The sequence below is a fragment of the Tachypleus tridentatus genome, chromosome 2 (assembly GCF_004210375.1).
Source record: "Tachypleus tridentatus isolate NWPU-2018 chromosome 2, ASM421037v1, whole genome shotgun sequence".
Taxonomy (NCBI): Eukaryota; Metazoa; Arthropoda; class Merostomata; order Xiphosura; family Limulidae; genus Tachypleus; species Tachypleus tridentatus.
Genome location: NC_134826.1, coordinates 44,048,798 through 44,064,761, shown reverse-complemented (window position 1 = coordinate 44,064,761; position 15,964 = coordinate 44,048,798). Strand labels below are relative to the sequence as shown.

At 33.7% G+C, this 15,964-nt stretch overlaps 1 protein-coding gene across 2 annotated transcripts in view; it reads left to right on the top strand.

Moving 5' to 3' along the window:
• Positions 1-15,964, top strand: part of LOC143242367 (uncharacterized) — a 37,382-nt gene that overhangs the window by 426 nt on the left and 20,992 nt on the right. For both annotated transcript variants that reach the window (XM_076485732.1, XM_076485726.1), the window contains exons 2-18: positions 2,232-2,276; positions 2,513-2,673; positions 3,874-4,122; positions 5,063-5,215; positions 5,902-6,097; positions 6,748-6,994; positions 7,788-7,953; positions 8,282-8,449; positions 8,662-8,811; positions 9,746-9,890; positions 10,323-10,606; positions 11,170-11,322; positions 12,473-12,807; positions 13,691-13,873; positions 14,169-14,442; positions 14,915-15,071; positions 15,299-15,556. In XM_076485732.1, coding sequence (XP_076341847.1) covers positions 2,232-2,276; positions 2,513-2,673; positions 3,874-4,122; positions 5,063-5,215; positions 5,902-6,097; positions 6,748-6,994; positions 7,788-7,953; positions 8,282-8,449; positions 8,662-8,811; positions 9,746-9,890; positions 10,323-10,606; positions 11,170-11,322; positions 12,473-12,807; positions 13,691-13,873; positions 14,169-14,442; positions 14,915-15,071; positions 15,299-15,556 — 3,324 coding nt within the window. The remainder of the gene's footprint in view (positions 1-2,231; positions 2,277-2,512; positions 2,674-3,873; positions 4,123-5,062; positions 5,216-5,901; positions 6,098-6,747; positions 6,995-7,787; positions 7,954-8,281; positions 8,450-8,661; positions 8,812-9,745; positions 9,891-10,322; positions 10,607-11,169; positions 11,323-12,472; positions 12,808-13,690; positions 13,874-14,168; positions 14,443-14,914; positions 15,072-15,298; positions 15,557-15,964) is intronic.

Sequence of the window (15,964 nt, the reverse complement as noted above, 5' to 3'; positions counted from 1 at the left end):
AACCTACACAATGGGCTATCTGTGTAAGAATAGAGATAAGGCAGCTAGTCATCACCACCAACCGCCAATTCTTGGGCTACTCTTTTACCAACGAATAGTGGGATTGACCGTCACATTATAACGCCCCCACGACTGAAAGCGCGAGCATGTTTGGTGCGACAGGGATTCAAACCCGCGACCCTCAGATTACGAGTCGAACGCTTTAACCCATTTGGCCATGGTCGGCCTCGCTGACCTAAGAAATAAATTTAGTTTATTTTGAATAAATTTAAAAATATATTCAAGTTATTAATCTTCGTATTAGGCAAATGAACGCTATTATGGAGTTTTAAACCACTTTTTTATTATACAACTAAATATTTAGTTTTGTTTATTCTGGTAAATGAATGACTTATGCTCAATACATGCTTTTGTTATTTCAAGAACATAATATTTATTTTATTAAGCCTAAAAAAAAACAATTATGTATGTCTAATTGACAAAAAACACAATTAATTAATTCTATTTAATATTTAAGAGGTTTGCGGGTCCTTTTTTATCTTTGGTTAAAATAAAATAAGTCTGTAATATAGTCATTAAACAATTAGTATTGTGTTTTAAGTTACTGTTATCGTTTCTTATATCCAAATGTTTTTCTGCGCTTCTGGTATCGCGTTTAGCAAAACTGCAGACAAACAAGGCCTAACGTTCGACGTTCGTTATGAAATCACGCTAGGCTGCAGACGCTCATTTTTGCTTCGTAAATCTCAGATATAAAATTCAAAATGTAATAATTAAAATAAATGTAAAAAAAATCTTCAGTCTATGTGCTTTTAGCCAAGAATATTAATCGTATTTATTATTTTGTTTTTAAAGCTCTGACTTTCATATCTTATGTGTCTTAAGTATCTAACATATTTAGTCTTCTTGAAGTTAACTAAATTTTTGTATTTCAGAACGTCTGGTATGGTTTTGGAATTTCGCACAAAGCTACTCGAGGGCTATCTGTGCTAGCCGTCCCTAATTTAGCAGTGTAAGACTAAAGGGAAGGCAGCTAATCATCACCCCCCACCGCCAACTCTTGGGTTACTCTTTTACCAACGAATACTGGGATTGACCGTCACATTATACACCCCCACGGCTGGGAGGGCGAGCATGTTTAACACGACGCGGGCGCGAACCCGCGACCCTCAGATTACGAGTCGCACACCTTACGCGCTTGGCCAGAGAACAACGTTTCGACCTTCCTAGGTCATATTCAGGTTAACCTGCTTTATGTGTAAGAGTTTTAATACCCATACGAGACATTCTGAGATACATTTTTACTTCAAGTGGGTTTTTCGTCATCAAAATAACTAAATTTTTCTTTCAACTTTTGGACTTGCAATAATTTATTTTGAGCATAAATTCACAAATTTCAACATAAGCTCATCTTTCCTTCTAGTAACTTCACAGATTTAATATAAGTTAATAATTCCCTGCATTAGCTTGTTGAGTTTATTAAACAGCTAATGTTTATTCCAGAAACTTCTTCAGTTAATCATAGGTCGATCGTTCTTCAAGTTCTGTTAACAAAACTCGTTTTTGTGTTATGACTACACGTAAAAACTAGTTTGGAATCGTTTTCTGCTCGTATATTTTTCCATACGATCCCGAATAAACTATTCGTTGATTTTGACGGTTAAATGTGAATATATTAGCGTCACACTCCTGAGCTTAAAAGCACTTTGTGTTTAGTATTTGACGGATTTTAGTTCATTGTAAACAATTATAAACACAGTTATAAATTTAGATAAGTAATATTAGCTGAGCTTTCGTATCGTGAAAGAGCTATAATAATAATTAACTGATATTGAATCTCTCTAACTAAAACGAAGAAGAAATGTTTTTAAAGTAAATATTTTCCTTCACCATTCCAATGTCAAAAATACGTCACATTATGTTTTAGCAATTTTATAAACATTTTTAACTTAAGATAAACACACAAGTTAAAATTTGACAGTAAGCCTGTAAAACTGTAATTAATTTTTGCAAATTAAGAATATGTACATTTTGTAAAACTTCAACAGATGTCACTCCTTTTCTGAAATCTCACTGTTTAAGCTTATTGTGCTTTATTAAACTTGAAAGTATATAACGAGATGGAACTTCTACGGACTTCCATTTGTGTTAAAAATAGAATTATTTCTTGCATTTATATCTAATATTTATAATTCATTCTAATAATAATTCCTTCTCTCTTTCGCTTGTAGTTCCACTGGAACCTACCAGAGGGCAATGTGCTAGGCATTGTACGGGTTAGTATAAATTTATAGATCTTGTATCATATAAGTTAAAAGGGCTGTTTTTATTAAGTTCAATATGTAATAGCAAAAATTTATAAATGATGATGTAATTGACGATTAATAATAATAATAAAAATTAACTTAAAAAGACACTTAAATTAAGTTCAATTTGCTTTGTTGAAACTACAAGTAACCTTAATTTGTTAATATCTTCATAATTACTCATTTGTTCACCTGTCTCATTACAGAGACCAAGAAGTTCAACTACGACCCCGGCAGAACTTATGTGTACGATTATGAATCCCATACGGTAACGACCTTACAAGGAACAGCCAGTGAAAAGTCTCAGCTGTATATCAAGGCACAGGTTGAGATCGAGGCTCTGTCTAAGTGTGATTTCTCTCTTCAGGTATGATGTATTCATAAAACATATTTGTATGTTTGTGCTTTAGCTTTCATTCCTAAAAGTCACTTTCATTTACCCTTCAATTGTTTTTATGTATGTTTGCGTTCACATCACGGTTATCTGATTAGTTTTACATCATAGTTATCACTGATAACTGATCAGTTTCTTTCATATCGCACTTCATTCGTTCGCTGAACGACTTCAAACTGTTAATGTTTTTTTCGTAAAATGTTTGAAAACAAAATTCAGTATTCTAGATTTACAGTATTTGATATATAATAAATTTATTTCACAAATTAAATATCAAAGTTTATTTGTTTCTGAATTTCGCGCAAAGCTACACGAGGGCTATCTGCGCTAGCCGTACCTAATTTAGCAGTGTAAGACTAGAGGGAAGACAGCTAGTCATCACCACCAACTCTTGGTCTACGCTTCTACTAACAAATAGTGGGATTAATCGTCACGTTATAATGCCTTCACAGATTACGAGTCGAGCGCCTTAACCACTTGACCATGCCGGGTCAAATATCAAAGTGTATCACAACTATAAAATATATTTACTTGAAACAATTTGAAACCGCTAAGTTAAATCTTTATAAAAGAATTTGAAAATGAATTGTAAGTTGTTGTTTTTTGTCTCGCGAAGAGACCTCTATAGTGTAATAGCATCACTAGACTTGTATATTGAAAAAAAAAATAATATGTATTAAAAAATCAATAAATTTCGTATTACAGTAAAAAAACCTTTTAAAGCATATTAGTCTTTTTTAAAAAAAATAAACAACTGTTTTGAAATATGTTATTAAAGTCTTATCATTTCTTACGAATTTTACAGCGAACTAACGTCACTTCCTACAGCAAAACCACATCATTTCATTCCTTCTGTCTGCTTGAAAAGCAAAACAGTCATAATTATTTTCATAATTTCTTTGTTCGAAATTAAGCACAAAGTTATACAATTGGCTATCTGTGCGCTGCCCATCTGAGGTAACGAAACCCGGTTTCTAGCGTTATAGTTCAGCAGACATACCACTGTGCCAGTTATAATTATTTACATAAAACCTCATTTTATTTAAATGGGTTGAGTAAATTAATGTCAAAAAGTTACAAAACACTCTTGAACTGAAGGTTTATTAAGAAGAAATGCCACTATTTGGAGAGAGGTAATATGTGTTCTCACGTTTAATAATTTTACTTCATCAGCTCCGCCGGGTTAGTTTGGAACAGTCCGACCCAAAAAACCCTGGTTATCGCCGTATAGCTGTTGGGACTGCCGATTTCAGAAGAGAACTGGAACAGAACACTCTACGCTTTTCATTTCAAGACGGCACTATAGACACTCTATGTCCCACTGAGAACGAGCCCACGTGGGTGTTAAACATCAAGAGAGGCGTGCTGTCTGCCTTCCAGACCTCTATGAATGATTTGTTCACCAGTGAAAACACTACGGAAGTAAGGAAATAAACGAATCAAAACCACTTTTACATATCGTGTTAAGCAGTTAAGAAATTGTTTGTTTTTCTTGTGTGTTTTGTTGAGCTCAGGGATACAAAATAGGCTCTGTGTTATACTCATCACGAGTATCGAAAACCGGTTTTGTTTTTAAGTTATAAATCCTCAGATCTGCCACTGAACCACCCAGAGACTCAACCCTTATACCAAACATTACAACTTCAATGATTTGTTTCTTGTCTTCCTAAGTGTGCAGCTACACAACACAATGGATTATTTGCCTTGCGCACACCGCGAGTATCGAGCCCTAAATTTTAACTTTGTACAATGTTTTAAAAACTTCAGTTATTTTACAGTGATAAATGGATTTCTGTTTTCATCACAGATGTAACCAAAGCGTAACTACTACTCTTACTGCCCAGATTAAATGTGAAAATATTTATATCACTCCAGGAAAAAAGTTTTACGTTTCTTAGCTGTTTCAGAAAGTGTTTAAATTTAGAATAGAAATAGAATACGGAGTGTAGAACTTCCGTTAAAACAAAGGGTCTGTTTCATAGGTTTCATAAATACAGAGTATTTCATAGTTTTGATTGTGAAATAATGAATAATATCACAAGAAATATTTTTAAAAAATATACTATGCTAAATAAAGAAAAATTTTACATCACATTAGGAAAACACTTATGTGGATGTAAATAAAGTACTTTACAAAACTATGAGACAGAATAAAAAAGAAACTAAATTTTTCTTGATAACAAACCAAGTTAAGATGTTCTCACAGAACTGGTCACTTTGCCTAGAGGAAGAAAGAGATGTGAGACATTTTGTAAAGTGTAGAAGAACTTGAAGCCATAGATATCTGATTCAGATGTCTTAAAGATATTTTAGTCTAAATGTGTAAACATGATCTAACATTTTATTTGTTTCCTTTTCATAGACTGATGTCGCCGGTAAATGCGAGGTCGAATACATGGCGATGGGACGTGGATGGTACAAAGTCAACGTAGAGAAGCGTAAAAACCTGTTAACGTGTGTTAATAGGGAAAGCATCGATAGTGCGATGCAAACCACGCCATACAACTCAGACGTTGTAAGTATTGTTATCAGAACGTTAATTCATAACCCACGTTGTACAACTCAAACGTTGTAAGTATTGTTATCAGAACGTTAATTCATAACCCACGTTGTACAACTCAAACGTTGTAAGTATTGTTATCAGAACGTTAATTCATAACCCACGTTGTACAACTCAGACGTTGTAAGTATTGTTATCAGAACGTTAATTCATAGCCCACGTTGTACAACTCAGAGGTTGTAAGTATTGTTATCAGAACGTTAATTTAGATGCTATTACACTTTTCAGAATTACCGTATTTTAAACAGTAGCAAAATATACCAGGTTCAGTAATGGATGATATAGAATAAGTCGTGCAGTGTTGTTTAAGTTGCACTTTTTATAACATCAAACATTTAGCTACACACTATAGTAATGAGCACAGTTGTTGGTAACTTGAATCAGTGAAAGAATATGTAATGATTTGTAATTACGGATAAACTCGTTTTACTGTAAACGTACACATATACAGCAAAAATAAAAGAAACTCGTAATTATAATTTAATACTCCTCATGTCCCTACTTTTACTTCATTATAACATAGTTTATTTATTTCTACGTACAAAATTTAGCTAAGTTTTGCTATCTCTTTATAGTCAAATTACAGACTTTACCATCTTTATAAACCCAAAATATCACAAAGCTTTGTTATCTATCTACAGCCAAAGAAGTCACTTCCTTTACTGAAAGGCACCCAGAACTGTGAACAGTCCTTCAGTAACGACAAACTGTATTCAGTCACATGTACGGAGCAGCACGTCTTCAAACCTTTCTCCAACCATGACAAGAGTGCCGTTACAAAATCCATCCAAACACTTACCTTCAACAGCCAACGTCAAGGGTCTTTCACTGGCAATGGTAAGTCCCACATTTATATACTGAAACATATTTCTGTAAGTAAACAAACCCTTTAGTATTTTTTCTCTATTTTTATCTTGGTTTATTCTGAAAAATAAAGAAAAATATGGAAGAAGTTTACACTATTATTGATAAAGTTAGAAGAAGATAAACACTTTACAGTACGTTCTTAAAAAGAAACGAGTCAAGCTGTCCAGATAATCTATTGTGATATAACTTTTTACACCAACAAGGCTATAAAGGCTGAGTTATGAATTAATGCGAGGAGAATTGTTTCTAGAAACCTTTATTTGTTTGCCGATAAAATTAATAAGGTTGTAAAAGGTGATAGTATATAAACCCTAGTATATAATTTAGTAAATATTGGACAGATGATGATGGAAACTGACAAACCATGACAACCAGATGGGTAGTGTAATATTAACAGACAAACCATAACAAACAGATTGGTGGTGTAATATTAACAGACAAACCATGACAACCAGGTTGGTGATGTAATACAAACTGACAGACCATGATAGCCAGATGAGTGGTATAATACAGACTGGCAAACCGCTCCAATCAGTATATAATGTTACAAATGTTATAAATCTTATTGCGTTACAATGTCACACAGACTAACGTTCTCTCTTTATCACTTTATGTCACAGATTACCGACCTACCCGTCATGACCTCCTTTTCGACCACGGTTACTCTGAACCAACAAATCACGTGAAGGGACGAGAAGCAGAACAAACGCTGGTTGATATCTGTGAAGCAGCTAGACATGATATTCGTCCATCAGTTCCCGCCAAATTCGCTCGCCTGGTGTACAAACTCCGCGAACTTGATTATCAGTCTCTGTATTCCATCTATCAGCGTGCTGACAGCATTTGTAATGGAAACAAAAACTCCAGGTCAGTCTCGTGCACCTTGAAATCTAAAACAAAAATTATTACAGGAGCTTTGTTTGCTTTGAATTTCATGTAAAGCTACAAGAGGGCTATCTGCGCTAGCAGTCCTTAATTTTATAATGTAAGATAAGAAGGAACGCAGCTAGTCATCACTACTCACCGACAACTCTTGGACTACTCTTTTACCAACAAATAGTGTGAACGACCGTTACTTTATAATGCCCCTGCTGCTGAAAGGGCAAGTATATTTCATGTGACGGGGATTCGAATCCGCGATCCCAGGTTACGACTCAAGCGCCCTAACCACCTGGCCATGTAGGGCTTTGTAATCTAAACAATTCCCAACTGTCACATTAATTAGTGCTAAAAAATGACTTAAGCGATTTTGACAATTTTACTCTAAGCCTCTGATGGCGAGATTCTGAAGTTATATTTTAATATAATTTCTTTCAAACTCATGTAAAAATTCTGGTGTGTGAAATCACATTTTGCTAATACAATACTAAATTAATAAACAATTTACAATAATGTAGATATTAAAACAAAACTTAGAATCGCTCACGTTTCAACTGTTGAATTTAAGATTTGTTTTGTAAATCTTCAGAATTTTTTTTATTTCAGGTGATTTGCTGCTGTTTCTCCCGAATTAGATAAATTTTGATTTTTAAAACTGAAGATTTTTGTAGTAAAATTAATTCGTTAATTATACAAAGTTAATAAGGATTTGCGATCTTAATGAATGCATAATTATTAAGAGCAAATTCGATAACGTGAAATATTTTTGTCTGGTCACTAGGCAGTTCATTACGGATGCTATTCCCGTGGTTGGGTCCACAGCCTCAATCCGTCTGATCAGGGAACTCATCACAAAGAAAGAAATTTCCGATGCTGAAACCGACATGTGGCTCTCTTCCATGGCTTTTGTAGCAAAACCGACAGCTGAAATGATTGGAGAACTCGTTGTAAGTTGTTGTTTTTTTTTCCTTTACATGTCAGATGGAATAAAACTTCAATCTGTGTTATTAAATCTAACTATAATTTTCTCTAAATAAACCCCAAATTCACGACAATCGCTTTAACAAACACAACCATGCAATGAAGTGTCTTTACTTGAATATTAACATACTCTGACACTTACATTTTACGTAGAGTTATTAACTACCATGCTAAGCTTTGTTCTGATTATTGATATTCACATATCAGATGTTGCAGTCGGATGAATAAGCAATCCCATATGACATGAAATGCCAGGATTACCACACATTAGAATTATTTTTCCTTATTTTTAAGCATATTATTGACGGGACCTCTGGCAAAGCCATCCTATACGTGTCTTCCCTCGCTCACACTTTCTGTCGAACTCATAGCGAATGTGGTAGCGTACCAGAAGTGCAACGACTGGTGCGACGTCTGGTTGAGAAACTAGGAAATAAATGTATTGCCCAAGATTCTCAAACGGTATGCATAATATCTGGTTTTCTTTATTGAAATTAGATTTTAGAAAAATAACATTCAATGTAATTATACAGAATTATTAAAATAGGCTATTTTCCTTAAAGGTGTTTGTAAAAACATGATATATTCAATAAGATGCAAAAAAGTATTTTTTGTTTTCAAAAGTATACAAAATATGAAATTTAAAATGGTTTAAATGACATATTTGGGTTTAGGTTTTACTATCTCTCAAAGCTATCGGAAATATCGGAGTAGACGATGGTGTGATGGAAGCTATTGAAGATTGTTATTCTAATCCTCAGCTGGACACTGAAATCAGGCTTACTGCCATACAGGCTTATCGTCGCTTCTCATGTAGTGTCTCGGTAAGCCTATGTACTTAATACCTGACAGATATTTTAAAACACTTTCTTAATCGTTTTAGTGCAGAGAAAGCATTGACTAAATACAAAAAAAAAGCAGAAGAATATGGCAGAAAACAACAACGACACGCATTTTGATTTAGGGACATTGAAATAAAAATAACGAGGCATTGGTATAAAGTTTAAATCTTTTTGTAAAGAACATCTGAAATGATGCGTTATAAGAATAAATAGATCTTTCTCATACACAAACATATATCTAACTTTTTTTTTAACACATTTTAATTTTTTTACCATATACACATTAAAACCTTTTACTGGTTAAAATCAAAATGGCCCGATATTTAGAAACTTTTTTAACAAGTGTTCAAAAATCTGTAGATATACATATGTTCCAAAACACAAAAATAGTGCATGTTTTATAGCAAACTCCCACCGGACTATCTACTGTATCCACAGAGGGAGAATCGTACCCCTGATTTTAGAGTTGTAAATCTGTAGACTTACCGCTGTTCAAACGAATGACTAAAAGTAGTCTAAAGCTTGAAATGAATTAAATCAGAAGTTTAAACCAGTAATAAACATTATATGTATGTATGTCAGTTTAAATGTAAGCTATACATGATAATATCTATAATTTTCATTTCGCACAAAACTGTTCGAAAGCTATCCCCAATTTATTAGCGATAGACTAGAACGAAACAATTTAACACCAACACCACCATACAACTCTTAGACTACTATTTTCCAATAAGTAGGGGAATTGACTGTCATATAATAACGCCTTTATTACTGAAGGGATAAACATGTTCGGTGACGGTATTCACACCTGCAACCCTAACGATTACGACTTGAGCGCCCCAACCACGAAGCTATGACAACAGTCGATAATATTCATAAACTGATGTGCAAATTATGTTTTGTATCTCTGTTCTAGCGGGATAACCTCGTGAAAATTTATACCACTTATAATGAGAACATCGAAGTTCGTATTGCCGCTTATATGGCTGTGATGCGCTGTCCTAGTTTTGACGTCATCAACAACGTTAAAGAGACGCTAGAGAAAGAAGTAGCTAAGCAAGGTGAGTCCACTAATGCATACAAAAAATAGAGCAGTAAAAGGTATTAAATTACAACATTAATTGTTGTCCAAGAATGCTTCATTTGTACTCTCCAGAGTGGGAAAAGAACCTGAACAAGTTATTCAAGTAATAAAAATAATAATAGTTAAGCATGTACTTATTATGTAGGATTTTAAACGCTTAACATACATTAAATGTATACAACATATATACCTGATTGTTATAAATACATTCACCCCAGCCTTTTAAAAATATGTAGCGTATTTTGTTTAATTTTAATGTGTTTTGTTTATGGCTTAAAAATTTATGGTCATTATTTAATTTCAAAACCCTAGGATACATTTTATAATCCCGAGTTGTAGCTATTATCCTAGGATCCTTTTAAAAATATACAGCCTATTTATGGTTATAATATATATATATATAATTTAGTGGGCTCATTTGTGTGGACACACCTGACCAACATGCAGAAAACTTCCCACCCCTTCAAAGAGGACGTCAGACAAATACTCATGAATGTTCATTTTATGAATAAGTTTAACTCCGATATCCGGAAATTCTCCCGGTACTTCGAAGGCTCCTTCTTCATGGATACCATTAATACTGGAGTTCATGTAGATGGTGACGTTATCTTTACACCTGAATCCTACCTCCCACGCTCAGGAATGGTGAACTTCACTGTTGACGTTTTCGGGAACAGTTTAAATCTCTTCGAGGTAACGTCAGCAGATACGATTATCAACACTTTTCTAGCCACTTCCTAATATTTTATTATATTTCCTTTAAGTAGCCCCTAGTGTGCAAATTTATTATCAAATCATGATGATTTTTTAGTTTTAATAAAGCAGTTTACGTTAATAATTAGTAAATAAAGGAACTATTTAATTTCGCATCGTAGTGTAACATTGTTTGATTGTCTGGAATTGAGCACAAAGCCACATAATGGGCTATCTGTGCTTTACCCACAACGGGTATCGAAACTCGGTTTCTAGCGAGGTGACTCCGCAGACATACAGTTGAGCCTCTGAGGAGCTCTTACTATAACAGTTACCTTTTGTCTGATCCATCTCATAAATAAATCAAACTTCACTTGTTGTTACTGCCTTTCTTTAATAACATTTTTATTTAAAAAATAAACTCTAATATTTGAGTACTCACTCACTTTTTACTGTAAATAATCCCCTCTTAATCTTTTTTTTTGAAAGGGGAAATCTGTCTAGTTCATTATTTTATTATCTTAAAGTGATTTGTTTTCGTTATCTGCTTTCTACACATTCAGATTGGTGGACGAATGCAAGGTATGGAAGAACTAGTTGAACGATTCTTTGGTCCTGAGGGCTACTTTCCACAAACAAATATCGAGAAGATGTTGAAAAAAGTCCGGGGAAAGCGATCCACTAAGGATAACATAATTGACAAACTGAGTGCTATGGTAAGATGTGACTTTCTCTTTTCTTAAACATTCATCGTTTTCTTATAGATTATTTTTATTATATTGAATTCGCGCAAAGCTACACGAGAACTATCTATGCTAGCCGTCCATAATTTAGCATTGTAAGTCTAGATGGAAGGCAGCTAATCATCACCACCCACAACCAACTATTGGGCTGCTCTCTTACCAACGAATAGTGGGATTTACCGTCACATTATAACGCCCACACGGTTGAAAGGACGAGCATGTTTGGTATGACGGGGACTCGAATCCATGACTCTCAAATTGCGAGTCCAACACTCTAACTACCTGGCCTACCTGCGTATAAATTAATTCAAATGATTTACAGTATAATAATGTGCAAAAGTGAAAACCTTTTAAAAACAAGGAATAGACCAATCGGTTCAGAGTGATTGATTTATTAACAGACTGATTCAAACAAGAGTAATTATACTAATAATATGAATGTTATACAAGACTATAGTGACAGTCATATGGTGAAATAAATTGACAAAGATTGTAAAAAGTAGTTCATCACTTGGGCAGAAATTTTTTTACAACACGTTTCTGAGAATGTTGAACAAATATGATCAATTTAAATATATTTTTAAAGTTAAGTTTCCAGAAATGTCTTAAACACATGGCACATCCACGAGTTACAATCAGACTGTCAATCAATGTGAAGTGATAACTTGTGTATGTTTATTGGCTCGTTAAAATCATACCACTGTGTTCAAAGAGGTTTGATATCGGGCCCAAAGGGCTCTTTTATTACTCTTCATTATAACTTGTAGACTAGAAAAAAAACTGATATAAAGTGTAATTTCACAAACTTATAACTACACGTTGTAAACATTTGGACCTCAAATATTGTTTAATAATATTTATATTATTGGATCAGTTTTAACATTTTCAAGGTATATAGCCATATTACTTCATATTTCTGAAATCAGGGTATCCAGTGGTATACAAAGTGATATAAATGTTTCACATAATATTAGAAAATAAGTGTTCTTTAAAGATTGTTTACATTTTATAGTAAAAAGCTTATTTTAAATATATACAGAAACATATTAGGCTTAACCTTTAATGTAACACGTCCCTCATTTGTACCACAGTGTATTAAGTTTTAATATTTCTTTGTTTTCAGTACAAATCCACTTCAGAATCACCAAAAGACACTTCTGGCTCCATCTATATGAAAGTTTTTGGAAACGAAGTGTTCTATTCTCGTTTCGAAGAATTCGAAAGTATGACTCCAGGAAGAAACTTGTTGGACATGCTCCTGAAACTGGCCAAAGAACAAGATGTGGAGTTGACAAAGAGTTTTATGTTCTTAGATACAACCTACACCATTCCCACCAGCAGTGGTCTTCCACTGCGTTTGGCGGTAAACGGAACTGCAACCGTTGGGTTAAAAATGGGTGGCAAGTTTGACATTCGCTCCATCAGGCACGTGGACGTACACGGTCACTTTCAACCAAGGTAAAACTGAGCCTACAAATATGGATGTGATCCAACATAATATTTCATCAGTCCAAGTTACGTCATTTTAGTCAGGTTTGATAGTTCAGTTTAATATTTTATTCAAAGTGACGAAATCAAATAACAATTGTCTGCATAACCCTTGAAAAATTGTTCCCGAGATTTATTATTTAGGGTTAGAGTTACAATATTATTTAGTATTAAACAACCTTCGTTTGTTGCCCAAATAGCTCTATTTAGGTGCATTCACACAAAATCAAAGATTAAACTGATTATTTAAATCCTTTCATAATTCCTCCCATCCTAATACACCGCGAAAATATTTTGATTCAAAAGCAATTCGTATTGTTATGGAATCATCGGGTAAGTTTGAATATGCTTAGTGAAGACGAGCTTTCTGATGTTTTCAATTACTCCAACAACGTGCATTTCTGTAGCTAGATACATAACCCCTATATGAAAACTACAAAATCCCAGCACAGTCCAAACAAGATGATCTATTGGTTGAGTGTTTGTTAGCTTGCTTCTTTGTAGTTAAACACAAAGCTATACGATAGGCTATCAGTGTTGGACCAACTACGAGTATCGAAACCTTCTTTCTAACGTTATCGCTATGCTACTGGGTACTTCAGTAATTATGATTCAGACACGTTATAAATTAAGCATAACTTGATGTTGCCTATAACTTTAAAAATTCACAATTCTGAACGAATATTAAGAGTTTTAAACAAATAGAATAAAATTATAATAAAAAGTGTCAATCATTATGCTCTCATTTGGTGTTCACGTAGCATTTTAAACACACGTTACTAGTTTATTATGAAAATAACACAACATACGTGTCTATGCAGCATTTCTAAGAAATATCACCTTTTCCTTCTAGTGGTGCCGTCGAAATATCAACTCTAATGACAGTGGATGCTAATGTAGCACAGTCGGGTCTTAAAGTGGCTGCTGTACTTCATTCTTCTACTGTTATGGATGGCTTGGTGGAGGTTAAAGATGGCAAACTGTTGCATGTGCAGATGAATGTACCTCGTGACAACATCGAGATTGTAGATATCGAGTAAGTTATCAACATAGTATTCTCTATTTTTCAGAAATTTCTTCTTTCGGTGCCTAAATACGCTACGTTCTGCCAAGTTTTTAAATTAAAAAAAAACGTTTAAATGGAAGAAAATGTTAGATATATTATAAACTTACTCGTCCAAGATAACATGATGTAGAGAATTCAGAAACTTTAGTTTCTATAAACTTATTTTCTTAAATAAACAAATATTGAAATTTCTAGTATTTTTTCTTGTTGTATTGATGAATTAAAACAGTTAGTTTAAAATTATATATGATGAAATATCTTTCAGGAGTAAGATATACTTGGTTCATGGTGGCGAAAAACAAGAACAAAAAGGTAGACGAGAAGATCGGACAGAAGTCAACAAGTGTACAAGTAAATATCTTGGTCGAATGATTGGAATGGAGCTATGTGGAGAGATGAGCTTTCCTGTTACAGATGGCAGAAGAAGTGATGCTTTCTTGTCTCCCTTGAGTGGTCCAGCTTCCATCAAACTACTTCTTCGAAAAACTGATCCTACTCTGGAAAGTTACAACTTTGAAGCAAATTTCAGAAGTGAAAAGGTAACTTGTTCACTTTCCAGTCTCATTAAGGTCGAATAAAAAAACACGTATTGAAATTTGATAAAGTTGCTTCTCAATGTTTGCAGAGGTTCCGAAAACACTTTGTACTGTTGTTTTTAAATTAAGGCAGTTTTTGCAAAGTATCATATGACACATCAGTTAGTGTTAACGGAATCTTTTGATAAATCAATCAAAACTGTAAATTAGTACTGATGGAATCTTTGGATTAATTCATCAAAACCATAAATTACTTTTGATGGAATCTTTTGATAAGTTAATAAAGACTATAAATTATTATTGATAGATTATTTTGATAAATATAATCAACATAAATTATTGTTGACGGAATCTTTCGATAAGTTTATCAAAATCACTAAGTATAATATAACTATTTTTACACCTTAGTATTCAAGACAACAACAGTTTACTTAAGATGTGGAACTCGAGTTTTAATATCACTTTTACTCAATAGGTGGGCACAGAAAAATACATCCGCCGAGTTCTTCTGTCTTTCAACACACCTCATTCTACCGTTGACCGTGAAATGACCCTAGATATTCAGCTCAATCAACAAGAAAATTCATTTGACTTTAAACTGAGAAGCCCCATCAAGAAATTTGAAGTAAATGGTAATAAAAATGGTATTTAATACATTCTCTGAACACGTGGCGTAGTATAATTTCTGTGTTACTGAGTCATAAAAAAGGATATGTTTGGTAAACAAAAGTAGTGTGATATATATAATTAAGCCTGATTTCGCAACATTAACGACTAAAACAAGAAAGAAGCAAAATCTATGCAATACGAATTAGTTTGTTAAGAGACACAGGTCTCACTTTGAGTGAATTCATTTCAGCTAAATACAACAACGACGAAATGGAAAAGAAGGTTGACCTTCGAATTACCATGGACAACAAGGAACAACTTTCGTTTATAACGAGTCTTCGTACAGAAAAAAGCAGAAAGTCCTTACGATTGTTACCTTACATCGAAATAAAAATCCCAAATCGTCGCCTGGTGTTCGCCAAGGGCTACTTAGCTCTTGTGTCTGGTGAAAAATATAGTGGTCAACTGACGATCCAAGACCTTACAGAGAAACCGATTTTACTGAAAGGTATTGGGATAAAAACAAAACAAAAACTTACCTAAGTCTGTATTTACTAAGACTACTGCGTGGTTGTTGTTTTTATTATTAATTTTACTGAAAGCTGAATAAGTCCCAATCTCCCTTGGAGTCAGTATATCTTGACACAAGAACTTAGAAGACAGGATAAGACTGGTAAATAAAACTTTACAATAATCGTAATGCTTACCGCAAACTTTCACATTTCTACACGTGTGTTCAATCACCTTTATCTAACCACGTGTCAAAACAATTTATTCTAACTAATTACTTCGACAAGTTTACAAATAAGAAGTGTTTTGCTATTATTACCGATAACAATATCATGAAATTATAGTATTCTTAAAATTTTCCAAACTAAACACTTTTATAGCATTCAAATGTTTTTGTAATAACCAT